The sequence below is a fragment of the Lichenostomus cassidix genome, chromosome W (genome assembly GCF_008360975.1).
Source record: "Lichenostomus cassidix isolate B80296 chromosome W, HeHo_3.0, whole genome shotgun sequence".
Classification (NCBI taxonomy): Eukaryota; Metazoa; Chordata; class Aves; order Passeriformes; family Meliphagidae; genus Lichenostomus; species Lichenostomus cassidix.
In genome coordinates, this window is record NC_139510.1 from 7,725,681 (window position 1) to 7,742,681 (window position 17,001).

General features: G+C 42.0%; 1 protein-coding gene across 1 annotated transcript in view; it reads right to left on the reverse strand.

Moving 5' to 3' along the window:
* Positions 1 to 963: 963 nt before the first annotated feature.
* The window catches only part of LOC146425427 (transportin-1-like), a 145,596-nt gene continuing 129,558 nt past the window's right edge, over positions 964 to 17,001 (reverse strand). Inside the window, exons 24-26 of the mRNA XM_085041578.1 lie at positions 15,808 to 15,882; positions 8,270 to 8,412; positions 964 to 2,536 (exon numbers count right to left, since the gene is read on the reverse strand). Of these exons, the coding sequence (XP_084897704.1) occupies positions 8,305 to 8,412; positions 15,808 to 15,882 (183 nt within the window). The 3' untranslated portion in view covers positions 964 to 2,536; positions 8,270 to 8,304. The remainder of the gene's footprint in view (positions 2,537 to 8,269; positions 8,413 to 15,807; positions 15,883 to 17,001) is intronic.

Consider the following 17,001-nt stretch of genomic DNA (forward strand, 5'->3'; position numbering starts at 1 on the left):
ATTCTAGCTGTAATGCTACAGTATTATTTAGGTAGGTTTTCTATTCTACAGTTTCTTTTAATGTCATTTCTCTGAAACTCTTCCCTAATGCACTCAAATGCACTCAAAATTATAGCCAATTTGTGTCTAAAATAATATCCTACTGTTTTTTTTCTTTTAAAATTTGGTTTCAAAGTGGTTTTAGTGACCAAAACTCTTACTAATTTTCTTCAGTGCTATTAGTTAAGAAATAATTTTGTATTTTCTACCAAAGCAATGTAATTTGAAAGGAAGCTATCACATGCAATTTTGACCAAATTTAATAAATACTATGTACTAGCATTACTGAATGTACTTCATACAGTACATGTTCAAACTATTCTTCAGGCATAATCCATTCATATTTTCAAAGCCACAAAAACCAAAAAAGGATGGGGCAGAGAGCAGGACACATTTAAAATATGCATGCAACTCCCCCCCCCAGCCTCTTAAAATAGCATTTATAAGTCCACAGTCATACAGCTCAAACTTCAGTGCAATGGCTAAATCATTTAACACTCAAAGAACAGAACCATGCAAAGAGCAGCAAATTCTTAAAAAAATGCCACACAACAACTGCAAACAAACAAAACAAACAAACAAAAAAACCCCACAAACAAACCACAAAACACCAGAAAAAACCAAAACCCAAACTGTTATCCAATATCCAATTTTGCAATGCAAAGGTGAGAAAAGAAATCTATAAAAAGGCTGTTATGGCTTAGTTTTGTTTTGCAGGTTAATTATGCAGCACTTGAAAAATGGAAAGGTGTAGTTTCACCTCTGACCAGCATAGTTAAGTCTCTCCACTTTCCTATAACATCATGGGATACTCTTTAGGCAATCTAAAAAGAGACTTGCCATTTTCAGATGAACACAAGATCAAGTGTACCAGTTAGGATTTCACATTCACAGTACATAAGAAAATACACATTGAAAGAAAAGTAAAGGATTAACTTAACAAAGATTTATTCACAGGAATACATGTAAATAGAGAAAAAAAGAAAAAAAATTAACAGAAAAGCCAAATGAATGAAAAGGATCCAAACCAACTTTCACTCTTTAGCTTTAAACTTGCACCCTTGTGCATTTAATTATATCACAAAGGGCCACCAACATGTGCCAATACATTATAGATACCCTGCATTACATCCACTAACTTAAACATCTCTAAGATCATGCTGTGAACAAAAATAAAGCATAAAAGGTAATACATTGAGTGGGAATAAACACAAATATAGCAATTGTCATCAACTTCTATAATTGTCTTACGTGCGAACTAACATTTATGCAGCCTTTAACGGGTCTTACCATGTAACTCATTTTAGAGATTCTGCTAAAAATCACTAGCATATAACCATGCAGAAAGCACATCACACTGACAGCACAGAGGCAAATATTTTGCACAGTTATATCAGCTTTCCACATTGTGCAGGTTACACACAATACAATATGAATCTTAATCTTAACAGATCCTAAAAAGGTATTTCAAGGCCTAATTGTAAACAACAGTACTTTATAACCATATTCTTAATAAAAATAAGATCCACAGAATCTCAGAAAAAGATTTTTAAATGCAGGGCTATATTGAATTGGTAAACTGCAACATAAGATTGGTGCAACATAGGTAAATGTATATCAATTTCACTCTATATAATGCAAGCATGCTGCTTTCCCACTAATTTAAATTACTTCTGATCACTATGAGCCAGAATGCATGCCTGAACTTTAAACTGCATGTTAAGAATAATGCCTTAGTCTAGAAATTAAAGCTAATTAATTACAATAACCAAATGATGCTACTTTAAATTTTTTAATGCAAAAATTAAGATGTGAATCCATTGATTTGTCCCTCCCCTTACCCCAAAAATGAAAGGAGTGACTCATTTGGCAGCTTTCAGGTTACTTCATTTTGTCCAGCTTAACCTCTATTAATTTTCAACAGGGTTTCATATTGTACACTGCAAGTGCCTGCTCCTAATACTGACACAAGCTGCATTTTAACTGTACTAATTTAATTTGTTTAGTTATTCATTAACATGCAAATTATCTAGGAGTCCCATTAAGCAGGATGAAATAATGTAGAAAATCCTTACTTTAAAAAACATAAAAGAAAAAAGAAAGCGTTTTACTGTTTGTGACCTCCATTTGTAGGTTTCTTTTATTGTGCGTAAAATAGTTTTCCTCTTTATGTATCCCTATGGTTCAATTATATGGTTCTTATTTTGGTACAATTCCCCACAATAATCCAGAATGTGCTGTTTTGTTAATAGACATTTTTTCTTCTTCACATCCAGTGCAGAGTTGTAATAGGAGACTATTTCCATCGACAAAGGCTCCAGATGTTAAAACATTTCCCAACATCGACTTAATACAGTGACAGCAACACCTCCCTCCCACCCCTCCCAGTAGGGTTGGGACTGTACTGTATTCCCTACTGGTTTACCCTTCCCCCCAGTAAAGGGTAACATTTTCCCTGGGTGCAGAGGCTCCCTCATAGTCTCCCAGACTGAAGGACCTGTAAAAGGAAAAGAGAGAGGTATAGTTAAATCTTATCTTGAACCTTAGCTGACAGATCAGTGCATAAACAAAGAGCTTTTTGCCTTTTTTAAGTGGTAGGTGCCAACCTTTAATGTAAAAACAAATTTAAGCCTAGATTTTCCCTTTTAAGTTTAAGAAAAAAACCCATTTGTACCAAATAAATTCATGAAACAACACTGTATACTTTAAAGCTAGACTGACAATTCCACTGTTGTGGATAAACTTAGATTTAAGATAAAAGCAGTCCTATATATTCTAACAAGCTTGTGCCTTTTTAGTACAAGATTATGAGATAGTTTGAGAAAGAATATTAGACATACCTTCTACTAACCTAACAATTTCGCTTTTAAGTACATTAAACAAGATGTTTTGTACTAAGGAGACACGATGGCTGAGACTAATTGCCAATTTTACCACTTTGGAATCCTCTCCATTAGCATGAAAAAACCTACTTATTTCAGAACTGAAATTCCCTAATTTATAAATATATAAATGTTTGAAAATTGTTTTTATTTTTTAATCCATTGTTCAGATAAAAAATGTAATTCAATTTCTTATGTCACTGACTGACAAATCTTAGGCTGACTTTTAAATAGTTGTCCATTCAACACTAAAACAGAATTGCATGATTCACTCACATAATTTCAGCACAAAAATTCTAGAGCCAGTATCAAATTTATATAAAGACTGAATGAATAAACTTAATTTTCCCTCTTTTTCTGGGTAGTATAATAATCTCTTCACTATATCACACTACATGTGGAAAGCTTGATTTATACATTGTGAACAAACAGCATACAAAGCAAGGTGGTATAAGAATACAAGTATTCTAGAGTACACAATCACTGTTCTTTTCTGAAGTTGAATCATTCTCCAGACAGAACTATAACATTTGTCAATTGGTGCATAAAGTGGAACATGGAAATATTAAACACATCAGCATGCACAAAACATCAATGTCTACAGTCAGGAAAGTTACAGATTATATACAGCACCAGGCCTACTGACACCTGACAGGACGCATTTTTCTCAGAGGGGAAAAAGGGTTTTTACACAGGAGTTAGTGGGGCTCATTGATAGAGCTCTAACTAGATTGGAATGGGGAAAGGGACAAAACCAGGCTTGCCAGAGATGATCAGTGGAATGGCACACCCAAATTTGAGGGATGAGTGCCAGTGAGATTCTTCAATCTGCTACACGAGATATCGGCTACAATGAACCACACTTGAAATGTTTCTGTACCAACACACATAGCATGAGGAACAAGCAAGAGGAGCTCAAAGCCGTTGCCCAGTCCCTGAGATATGGCATCACTGTGTCCTAGTTTTGGCCAGGACAGAGTTAATTTTTTACAGTAGCCAGCAGGGGGGCATGGCCAGACCCTAATGTCATCCGATACCATCTCACCTCACTTGTGAAGGCTTCTCTCCTTTCCAGTGGTGGGTGAAACAGTCCAGTATTGTTTTACTTTCTGTGTAAATCATTTCTTTGTCTTATACCTTTTGTTATTAATATTGTTGCTGTTGCTGTTTCCTTATCTCATTGCTGTTTCCAGTAAATTGTTCTTATTTCAACCTGTGATTTTCACCTTTTTGTGCCTCCAATTCTCAACTCCATCCCTGGAGTGGGAAGGGGAAGGTGAAGGGGGGGTAGTGAGTGAGCGGCATCTACCTTGGAAGAGTCTTGGTGGGGGCACTGAATTGGGGAGTACCATTCCTAAACCACAACACAGTGGCATAAGCGAAACCTGGTGGGATGAGTCCTGTGACTGGAGTGCCATGTTGAATGGTCACAGGCTCTTCAGGGGGGATAGGCAGGGCAGGCAAGGTGAGGGGTGGCACTGTATGCAATGGACAGGCGAATGTAGGGAGCTTGCAGTTGGCAATGGCATAGCTGAGAACCTCTAGGTAAGGATTAAGGGGCAAACAAATAATGTGGATGTCATTGAGGGAGTCTATTATAGACCACACAGCCAGGACAATGACACCAATCATAGAATCATGGAATGTTAAGGGGTTGGAATGGACCTTAAAGACCATCTAGTCCCAACCCCCGTTGCCATGGGCAGGGACACCCCCCACTAGACCAGGTTGCTCAAGGCCTTATCCAGCCTGGCTTTGAAGACTGCCAGGGTTGGGGCATCCACAACCTCCCTGGGCAATCTGTTCCATTGTCTCACCACTCTCACAAAAAAAATTTCTTTCTACTATCTAATTTAAATTTCCCCTTTCAATTTATACCCATTGCTCCTTGTCCTATCATTACAGTTCCTGACAAAGAGTCCCTCTCTGGCTTCCCTGTAGGACCCCTTCGGATACTGGAAGGTTGCTATGAGGTCTCCACACAGCCTTCTCCAGGTTGAACAGCCCCAACTTTTTCAGCCTGTCTCCATAGGCAAGGTGCTTGAGTTCTTTTATCAACTTCATGGCCTCCTCTGGACTTGCTCCAAAAGCTCTATGTCCTTATGTTGGGGACAACAGAACTGTATGCAAGGGGGGGGTCCTCACAAGAGCAGAGTAGAAGGGTGTCTTGGGGTGATTTTATGATGACACTCTTCCTGATTGTCTGCTTTATGCCCAGAAATGGGTCCTGTCGCTTTAAGCTGAGTCCAGGGGTGGGAGCCAGGGGAACTCAGCCCGGGCTTTCTTCAAGCCCTCACTTTCGGAGTGCTCAGCGTGTGCCACAGATGCGTGTTACATTGTTGCTCTTTACTAGCTCGGTTCGTGTTAACTGAGGCGAGAAGTTTTTCCCTGGACTGCAACAGTAATTCTCTGGCGGCTTCTGTGGTTTCTTCTGGAACTGTTCGTCTTAGCTTTTGTCTGAGATCGTACCATTGGCAGGAGCCGGCAGGTGCCGACCTGTGGGGAAAAGCCACAGGGACACCCCATCTTGGCCAGATCTCGGGAAAAGCTGAGCCAGCGAAAGAAGGGATTTAAAATCCACCAGTTTCATCTGCAGCAGAGACCAACAACATCAGAGTTCACCAGGTTCCCATCTGTTTTTTCTCATCCCCGACCTGCTGTGTGGATTCTTCTTCCCTCACATGAGACAAAGCTGTGGGCCATTTTGTTTTTCCCTAGCACATGGCTGCTGGAGTTTTTTCCCTTCTGGCATTTTAGGGTTTGTTTGTTCTGCTGTAGGTGGGGGCATGTGTGTGTGTGTGTGGGGGGATAAGGTTCTGAAGGTTCAATATCTAACAGTTATTCATTTCTTTTGTGTCGTGTGGGCACTTTGTCAAATAAACCTTTTTTTTCACTTTCACCAACCAATATTTATTTCACATCGGCAGGAATGGAAGGGATTGCTAAAACCCCTTTTCTTAGAGGAAACACTCATTCCAGAGTGTTTTCTCCTAAAACTTGTCTCTAAACCGAGACAAAGGGGAGAGTCACCTCCTTCAACCTGCTGGTCACGCTCCTTTGGATGCAGCCCAGGATTCTATTGGTTTTCTGGGCTGCAAGCACACGTTGCCAGCTGATGTTGAGTTTTTCATCAATCATCACCCCCAAATCCTTCTCTGCAGGGCTGCTCTCAATCACTTTGCCCAATGTGTAGATGTGTCTGGGATTGCCACAATTCAGGTGTAGGACCTTGCACTTGGCCTTGTTGAACTTCATGAGGTTTGCACAGACCCACCTCTCAAGCCTGTCCAGGTCCCTCTGAATGCCCTCCCTTCCCTCTAGCATGTTGATCATACCACACAGCTTGGTGTCATCAGCAAATTTGCTGAGGGTGCCCTCGATCCCACTGTCCATGTCACCAACAAAGATGTTGAACAGTATTAGCCCCAGTATCAACCCCTGAGAGACATCACTCGTCACTGGTCTCCACATGGACAATGAGCCATTGACCACAACTCTTTGTGTGTAGCCATCCAGCCAGTTCTTTATCCACTGAATGGTCTGTCCATCAAATCCATGTCTCTCCAATTTTGAGACAAGGATGTTGTACAGGACAGTGTCAAATGCTTTGCATAAGCCCAGGTAGACTATGTCATTTGCTCTGCCCCATTCACTAATGCTGTAGTGTTACTCTGGGAGTTAATGAAAAACATCTGAAAGACAACACAGTCATCAGTCACAGCCAGCATGGCTTCATGAGGGGAAAGCCCTGCTTATCAAACTAATTTCCTCGTACGACAAGATAATCCACCTAGCTGACCAAGAGACGTCTGTTCGGGATTTCAGTAAAGCTTTTGATATTCTCTCACAGTATCTTTCTGGAAAAAATGTCCAGCACACAGCTGGATAAACACATCATGCGATGGGTGAGCACTGGCTCACAGGTTGGGCACAAAGAGTTATAGTAAATGGGGTTACATCAGGCTGCCAACCAGTGACTGGCGGGGTTCTGCAGGGCTCCATCTTAGGCTCATTTCTCTTCAACATCTTGATAAATGACTTGGATGCAGGACTTGAAGGGATACTAAGTTTGCTGATGACACTAAACTGGGAGGGCCTGTGCACTCCCTCGAGGGCAGGGAGGCTCTGCAGAAAGACCTTGACAAATGAGAGGGCTGGGCAATCACCAACTGTATGGAGTTCAACAAGGGCAAATGCCAGATTCTGCACCTGTGATGGGGCAACCCTAGATATACAGAGTGGGGAATGAGATGCTGGAAAGCAGCACCACAGAAAGGGACCTGGAGGTCCTGGTTGATGGAAAGTTGGATATGAGTCAGCAGTGCTCTGGCAGCCCGGAGGGTCAACCATGTCCTGGGGTGCATCAAGCACAGCATTGCTAGCTGGGCAAGGGAGGGGATTGTCCCTCTCTGCTCTGCACTGGTGCAGCCTCACCTCAAGTCCTGTGTGCAGTTTTGGGAGCCACAATATAAGAAAGAGATAAAGCTATTAGAGAGCATCCAAAGGAGGGCAACAAAGATGGTAAAGGGTCTAGGGGGGAAGCCATATGAGGAGTGGCTGAGGTCACTTGGCTTGTTCAGCATGGAGGAGACAGAGGGAAGACCTCATGGCAGTCTACAACTTCCTCATGAGGGGAAGTGAAGGGGCAGGCACTGATCTTTTCTCTCTGGTGACCAGTGACAGGACCCAAGGGGATGGCCTGAAGCTGTGTCACAGGAGGTTTAGGTTGGATATTAGGAAATGCTCTTCACCCAGAGGGTGGTTGGGCTCCCCAGGGAAGTGGTCACAGCACCAAGCCTGCCAGAGTTCAAGAATTGTTTGGACAATGCTCTCAGGCACATGGTGTGATTCTTGGGATGTCCTGTGCAGGGCCAGGAGTCGGACTTGATGATCCTGATGGGTCTCTTCCAACTCAGCATATTCTATTATTCTATGATTAACATAACATTCTTTATTCAATGCCAAGGTAATATAGTATGTGGTTAGGAATGTATTTAACTTCTCATTGCTAAATTGTCTTAACAAACTTGCTTTCCTATCCTAGGGAAATATCCCTGCCTTAGGCCACATCTGTCATCTACTAATCCATAAGACATAAGGGAGCCTGTTACTTTAGTATGATGGCTTCAGGTTATAATAATAATTTTTCTTATTAAACCGAAACAGGCACTTTGTTACACCTACATTTCCAACCTTATCTTGATACACTGCTGTGTGTATGGAAAGGTAGCTGTTTCAACATATCTGAAAAATTTTAGTCTAGTGAATTAATTATGATTCATATAATGTAAACAGGGAGGAAGACTTGTTATACAGCTCTGTTTAGCAAGGAAGATTCATGTGCTTACCTCTAATTATGGGACTGCAGCCACAGTGCATAAGGTTAAACTCCATAGTAAGCTGCAAGGCGCTCTTTTAAGGGAAGAGGAAACTGGTCAGAGAAACGCCTCCAATTCTCATCCCCAACTTGATTTTTAAATCCATGAAGAATCTACAAATGAGAGGGGGGAGGGAAATCAAGATAATCATTAAACAGTAGATACACAATCATTTACTAGCAGCATATGCAGTAAGCCATAAACTGCTAGATTCTGTATCTGTCCATTTGAATTTCTCAGTTTAATATTTAAATATTACTAAGAAGAAAAGGAAGTCCAGGAAACTTCCTAGCCTGGTTCACCCTTTGGACTATTTTTCATTGCTGGTCCTTCATATGAGTGACGATGAAGTCACAAGGCATAGTTCAAGGGTGATCAAAAGAGACTTTAAGACCATGGGATGGTTGGTGAGGGAAGCAGGAGCAGAGGTTATTTTTTCCTCTGTTCTTCTAGGTACAGGCAGTGACATTGAAAAAAACAGATGGACCCAGTCCATTAATGCATGGCTCCGTGACTGGTGTCACAGCCAAAATCTTGGTTTCTTTGATAATGGGATGGCCTACATGGCACCGGGCTTGCTAGATTCAGATGAGATTCATCTTTCTCAAAGGAGGAAGAGGGTCTTGGGTCAAGAGCTAGCAGGGCTTATTGACAGGGCTTTAAACTAGATATGATGGGAGAGGGGGACATCATCAGGTTTAACAGTGATAAGGTGTGGGATGGCATGCCATCTCACTCATAGCAGATAGATGCCGGAGTCAGCAAGAGATGCCTAGAGCCTGAAGAGGGATCAAAGGTCATCAGGAGAGAACCTGAAAGGCAGCACAAAGGAATTCCAGCCACTCCAGACAGAAAGTCAGCTTCATCTGGGGCCCAACATAAATGCCTCTATGCCAATGCACGCAGCATGGGGAACAAACAGGAGGAGAAAGATTATTATCTTATTGGCATCACAGACATGTGGTGGGATGATTCCTATGACTGGAGTGCTGGAATAGAAGGATACAGGCTCTTTAGGAAGGATAGGCCAGGGGACATGAGGAGGGGGTGTGGCCCTCTATGTCAATAACCAGCTGGAGTGCATGAAGCTCTGCCTGGGGATGGATGAGGAGTCAACTGAGAGCTTGTGAGTCAGGATTAAAGGGAGGGCAGGGACAGGTGACATTATAATGGGGGTCTGCTACAGGCCACTCAACCAGGAAGACTGAGCTGATGAGATTTCTGCAGACAGATAGGAGTTGCCTCATGTTCACAAGCCCTGGTCCTCATGGGGGACTTCAACCACCCCGACATCTGTTGGAGGGACAACACAGCAGGGCACAGGCAATCCATAAGGTTCCTGGAATGTGTTGATGACAACTTCCTTCTCCAAGTGAAAGAGAAGTCCATGAGGAGAGGTGCTATGCTAGACCTTGTTCTCACCAACAAGGAGGGGCTGGTGGATAATGTGAAGCTCCAGAGCAGCCTTGGCTGCAGTGACCATGGAATGGTGAAATTCAAGATCCTTGGGGCAGCAAGGAGGGTGCACAACAAGCTCACTGCCCTGGACTTCAGGAGAGCTGACTTTGGCCTCTTCAGGGATCTGCTTGGTAGAGTGCCATGGGATAGAGCCCTGGAGGGAAGAGGGGCCCAAGAGAGCTGGATGATATTCAAGGATTGTCTCCTCCAGACTCAATAACAATGCATCCCAACAAAGAGGAAATCAGGGAAGAACACCTGTGTGGATGAACAAGGAGCTCCTGGACAAACTTAAACACAAACAGGTAGCTTACAGAGGATGGAAGCAGGGAAAGGTAGCCTGGGAAGAATACAGAGAGATTGTCCAAACAGTCAGGGAACAGGTTGGGATAGCTAAAGCCCTGACAGAATTAAACCTGGCCAAAGACATCAAGGGTAACAAAAAAAGCTTCTTTAGGTACATCAGAGATAAAGGAAAAACTGGGGAAAATGTGGGCCCTCTCAGGAAGGATACGGGAGACCTGGTTACCCAGGACATGGAGAAGGCTGAGGTACTCAACGACTTTTTTGCCTCAGTCTTCACTAACAAGTGTTCCAGCCACACTGCTCAAGTTGCAGAGAATGAAAGCAGGGATTGAGACTGGGTTCAAAACCATTTAGGGTACCTGAAGGTGCACAAGTCCATGGGACCTGACAAGATACATCCATTGTTGTGGCTAGCACAGGTCTTTCCCATGAGAAATCCTTTTGTGTTTTATAAATAAAGATAAGGTTTGGATGTTATTAAAAACAGTGTCCCAAGACTTGGACGGTGCAGACCTGGCCAATCAGGCCTAGGGGGAGGTTTTTGACTGACCAATCTGGGTGACTTTGAAAACTCTATATATATGATGAAATCAAAACAATAAAGGCCTTTCCTTCTTGCCACTGAGAACTGACTTCTTTACTCTGCTAGCTGCTCAACAGCGACACATTGTTCCTGAGGGAACTGGCCAAGGAAGTGGCTAAGCCACTATCCATCATATTTAAGAAGTTATGGCAGTCCAGTGAAGTTTCTGCTGACTGGAAAAGGGGAAACATAACCCTCGCTTTTAAAAAGGGAAATAAGGAAGATCCAGGGAACTACAGGCCAGTCAGTCTCACCTGGGTGCCAGGCAGGGTCATGGAGCAGATCTTTCTAGAAACTATGCTAAAGCACATGAAAAATAAGGAGGTGATTGCTGACAGCCACCATGGCTTCACTAAAGGCAAAACAAGCCTGACAAATATGATGGCGTTACCGTAGTGGTGGATGAGGGAAGAGCAACTGACATCATCTACCTGGACTTACGCAGAGCATTTGACACTGTCCCGCATGACATCTTGGGCTCTAAACTGAAGAGACATGGATTGGATGGGTGGACCACTCAGTGGATAAGGAATTGGCTAGATGGTCACACTCACTGTTGTGATCAACAGCTCAATGTCCACATGGAGACCAGCGACAAGTGGTGTCCTCAGGGGTCAGTGTTGGGACCACTGGTCTTTAACATTTGTGTCAGTGACATGGACAGTGGGATTGAGTGCACCCTCAGCAAGTTTGCCAATGACACCGAGCTGTGTGGTGCGGTCAACACGCTGGAGGGAAGGGATAATATCCAGAGGGACCTGGACAAGCTTAAAAGGTGGATCTGTGCGAATCTTAATAAATTCAACAAGTCCAAGTCCCATAGCCCATGGGAATCTCATGAGGTTTTATAAGAACAACTACAAGGTGCTGCACCTGGGTTGGGTCAACCCCTGGTATCAACACAGGCTGAGGGATGAACAGATTGAGAGCAGCCCTGCCAAGAAGTACTTGGGGATGCTGTTGGATGAGAGGCTGGACATGAGCCGACAATGTATGCTTGCAGCACAGAAAACCAATTGTATTCTGGGCTACATCAAGAGGTGTGACCAGCAGGTTTAGGGAGGTGATTCTTCCCCTCTGCTCTGGTGAGACCCCATCTGGAGTATTGCATCCAACTCTGGGGTCCCCAGCACAAGAAGGACATGGATCTGTTGGAACGAGTCCAGAGGAAGCAATCCAGATGATTAGAGGGACAGAGCACCTCTCCTACAAAGATGGGCTGAGAGAGCTGGGGTTGTTCAGCCTGGAAAAGAGAAGGCTTTGGGGTGACCTAATTGCAGCCTTCTGGTACCTGAAGGGAGCCTACAAGAAAGATGGAGAGGGACTTTATACAAGTTGTGTTTGTGGACAAAAAGCTTGACATGACTCAGCAATATGCACTTGCAGCCCAGATACCAACCGTATCCTGGGCTGCATCCAAAGCATTGTGGCCAGCAGGTCGAGAGGGGATTCTCCCCCTTTATTCCACTCTCCTGAGACCCCACCTGAGTACTGCATCCAGCTCTGGGATCCCCAACACAAGAAAGATGTTGACCTGTTGGAGCAAGTCAAGAGGAGGCCACTAAGCTGATCAGAGGGCTGGAGTCCCTCTTCTATGAAGACAGGCTGAGACAATTTGGGTTGTTCAGCCTGGAGAAGTGAAGGCCCCAAGGAGACCTTAGAGCACCTTTCAGTACCTAAAGGGGACTTATAAGAGAGCTGGAGAGGGACTTTTTACAAGGGCATGGAGTGACAAGGGGGAATGACTTCAAAATGAAAGAGGGCAGGTTTAGATTAGATGCTGTGAAGGTGATGAGACAATGGAACAGGTTGCTCAGAGAGGTTGACTCCCCATCCCTGGAGGTGTTCAAGGCCAGGTTGGATGGAGTATTGAGCAACCTGGTCTAGTGGAAGGTGTCCCTGCCCATGGCAGGACGGTTGGAACTAGATGATCTTTAAGGTCCCTTCCAACCCAAACCATTCTGTGATTCTGATTCTAACATCTTTCTTAAAGGAAAAAAACCTAAAACATTTCAGTTAAGGGTGACATATACAATATAGCTACACACATAGATTAGCATAAAATATATAAATATATATTTTATATAAATATAAATATACATATGTGTGTGTATGTAGCTTTAATGACTATGGTGACAACCTAGAGTTAGGCTAAACATTTTGTCAGTTGACACAGTTTATATGTTAAGATTACTGAGTTCACATTTTTTTTTTAAACCTGTAATATGTTCTGGGAGGAAAGCTGAGCCAGAACCACCACCAGCATTTGACAGAATGAATGCCTGTCAATTTCTTGCAAAAACAAAAGTATCCTGTGAAAGCTGCATTTTTTTTCCATGGAACCTGTAGACAACTGTTACTAAAAAGGAAGCTATTAAAATCTTTTGTGTTTCGAAAGAACAGGGATCCACAGCATAAGAGGGGAAAAAATAAATAATCAAATCTACAGGTTTCAGTCTGGACCCTCCAATGTAATAAATTAACTGAAAGCTACAAAAATTGAATGATACTGTCAAAAGGTCTTAGTATTTTAGCTTGAAAACAGCAGGTTAAAAGGCAAACATACCAAAGAAGAAAAGCAGATGAAAGGGCTCCTCTTAATAGAAAATAATACAGTCTCTAAAGTTTTGTTTTGTTTTTATTTTTTAAACTCAAGGGCACTCAGTTGTGGAACAGTCTATCATGAAAACATCCTCACAAAAAAGGCAATGTCAAAGTTAAAACTCATTATACTGAGTTCACCCTTACAACTTTCTCAAGCAGATCTGTTCTTAAACAGCATGTAGCAATAATATTACAGTGTCACAAGTTAATTTACTGCTTTTCTCCCTGAAAGAGACCTTCCACAGACAGATTCACCCCTCTTTCCTAACCCAAAGAGTCTGATTTGTTAGCTGCCAAGGAACTACTAAAAAAAATCTAAGAATGTTCAGGTACAACAAAAGGAGCACTTTTAAAAAATTATCTTACAGGACAATTTTAGCAAGTGAGCTTCAGTTACAGTCTTTGGATATCTTGCTTTTATAAAACATGATACAATTAGGGTATGTATCAGATCTCAACACTGGCAGCTTATGTACCTATGCTCATGGAAGGAGTATTTTCTCTCTTAGCTCTAGTGCTCCAAAACCAACAAACCAACCAACCCCCCCAAACCCAAACACTATCCACTGTCAAGAGAAAGACCTCGGGGGACTACAAAATTTTTTTCTCATTGTTTGTAAAAGGCATAATTATTGTTGGAAAATATGTAACTGGACTACAATACTCATGTATTCAACTAACATAAAAACTCATTCCAATGAGGGAGTAATCTAAAAACTTTGTATGCCATCACTTAAAGAAAGCTTTGTCTCTGTCCTTGCTTGGCAAAAACCACAAACAATACACTTTTTAAAAAGCAAGGATGTCCTTATGCCACGTGACCAAGAAACACTGTATCTACTTTGAATGCATTAGATCCCATGTGAAGATCCTGGAAATAATCTGAAAAAGAGGAGCATAGCTGTAGTGGTTTAGCTTAGCCCAGAATATCAGCAAGGTATCTTTAACATCTAGGAGAGATTTAAACTCCTCAGAAGCTGTTGTGGTAGGCCTGAAGAAGTGTCTGAGGGGTGGGGAGTGGCACAAAGATGGCTCCTGTGTGTCCTGAGTTAAAGTTCTGGAAGTTTTTCATCAAATCCAGCAGAGCCAATCTCTGATGGCTCTGAAGGTGATGGACATGCTGCCGGCCAAGTTTGGGCCAATCAAAGGTGCTAGTTACGCCTCTGTGAAAACATGTTTAAGAAAAAAATCAAAACAAAGTAGTCATACACTTCTTTTTAGTTAGAGGAGGAGGTAAAAATATGTGAAGGGAGAACAGCATGGAGACACCAAGGTTAGTGGAGAAGGTGGGGGAGGAGGTACTCCAGGCTCCAGAGCTGAAAACCTCCTGCTAGCTGTGGTGAAGACCATGGGGGGAGCAGGAGGTTCCCCTGCAGCCCATGGAGTCCACAGGAGTGCAGATATCCACCCACAGCTCACGCCAGAGGAACAGGTGGATGCCTGGAAGAAGCTGTGATCCAGTGGAAGTCTCATATAAAGAGTTAAAGTTGCAAAGGCCTTGTAAGGGAGAGAAAGGCCTTGCTCCTGGGATGGAAGCAGCCTGGTCTCGGCTCGGGAGAGTCTGCACCCTATGGACAAGAGGACTCATGTTGCAGCAAAATTCGGGCAGGATGTTGCTCGTGAGATTGGACCCATGCCAAAGAAGTTCCCAGAAACCTGTCTCTCGTGGGAGGGACCCCATGGCTAAATAGAGGACCCCTCTCCCTAATAGACTGACCAGAGAAAAACCCCTTACCCTGCCCCCTACCCGTGTTGTTGGTTTGGAAAGAGGGAGGAGGGAGTGAGCGGAGAGACTGCTTCTTAAGAGAGAGGGGGTGAGAGCAGAGAAACTGTCTAGAGAGAGAGAGAGAGATAAGTAGAGATAAAGAGTATTTGTAGTAGAAGAATTGTGGTGATGAATAGATTTATGGACCTGCTCTGTGGACTAAGAAAATTAATTGAAGACACTAGTGCATAAACACAATATATTACTTTCTGTCTCTGTGTGTGTTTTGTTTATTTTACACAAGGCAAACAGTCCTTGTGCTTAAATTCTATTGACACTTTGTCTAGGGATGCATTCTTGGCTATCTCTGTACAAGTTTCTTGAAGACTTGCTTATCCAAGAGGAATTCTGCGGGGGGTTAAGCAGTCCCAAAAACTTATTTTCAGCTGGATCAAGATAAACAGATCAGGATACTACTAGAAGATTTTCCATTTTCACTTTTCTAGATATTTCTAAAAAAAAAAAAAATTCTTCTTGGGGGGATGGGTCTTAAACCATACAGATCTCATTTTCTAAAGAAGAAAAAAAAACAGGGCAAAAAAGTCTTCTATGTGGTATAAAATCCCCTGTTCTTCCAAATGCAGTCAAAATGTAGTAGGCTGGATATTATAAAAATATAGGTTAAAAACCCCAAGATTTTTATGATGTTTTGTTTGAAAGTTTATGACTTTGCAAGAAAGCCTTCATGACCACAAATACAGTAAGTGCTAATAATGGAAATAGAAAACAAGGAAGAAAAAAAGGATCCAAAATAACCACAGTTCAGATTTACTGTTATACTAGAAACATTACCTTACAGAACATGTCTCGGAGATCATCTTTTGGGTTAATCCACGATGCAACAGCATCACAAAAAAAAATAAAGTCCTATAAGATTAAACAATTACATAGGTTAGGAACCTCACATTTATAGGTCTGAAAACAATGCACGATGTTTGTTCTATGAACTATGCAGGGTATCTGATCCTAATTCACAACTGCTTTTAGTTTTATACCTTTATTTTCTAGTTAATTCAGACAATAATAATTAGCTGTTGTATGTTTAAATATATGGAAATAGAAATAGCTGAGTGCAGGAATACCTTTTTTAATAGGAATTTTTATTAAATTGAACCACAGTTAAAAACACCCCAAAACAACTAACACCTCCTCCCTTCCTACGCCACACTTGTCTAACTAATTCTTTCAGTATACATTACAAGTTTGAGAACCAATCATCTCAATAACAATTGACAAACTCAGGATCCCACTAGCAATTTACTCTCATGTATTTTCAGTTGGGAAAAAAGCTGGTTTAGTTCTTTAAGCAGAGCCCGAAGTTGTTTCTGGGATACACAGAATGCGTACAGGTTCAAAATTAAAGCCACCCCTAAATTACTATTTTGCATTACCTCCTACTATACCATTAAAACATCAGTCTTAATGATGAAGTTGATAATGCACATGTTTTTGGATAGGAACTGAGGATAACAGCTACATAGGAGGAGAACTGGGATAATGAAGAGATTCCTTAATTTCTCCCTCCCTTTAAGCTGTGTGAAAGAACAAACAGACAGCAGAAGAGGGAAATGCTAAGTACAAGATAAGGGATAAGTATATTGAACTGAAAAATTCAAAACAGGATAGAGGTTCAATTCTTGCATTTCAGGGAGAAGGATTCCAGGCAGAGGAGAGGGAAATTCACCTTTATTTTCCTCTTAGAAAATATTACCTTCATACAGCTTTACTTTGGAGCTGAACAGACTAAAGAGCAAATCATATTCTATTCTTGAGATGTACAATTTATTTTAAAGGAATGCATCTTCCTTGTCATACTATTTAAACAATATATCCAAAGCTGAAAGAGAATCTTCCCTGCCCAAGTTTTAAGAATGAAGGGGTGGTTATTGTTTTTGTTCTGTTTCTTTTTTTAAACCCTAGATTGTCTCTGAAAAATAGGTTTCAGTCTGTCAGCTTTTGCCTTGTATTTTCATACATATCATCAAC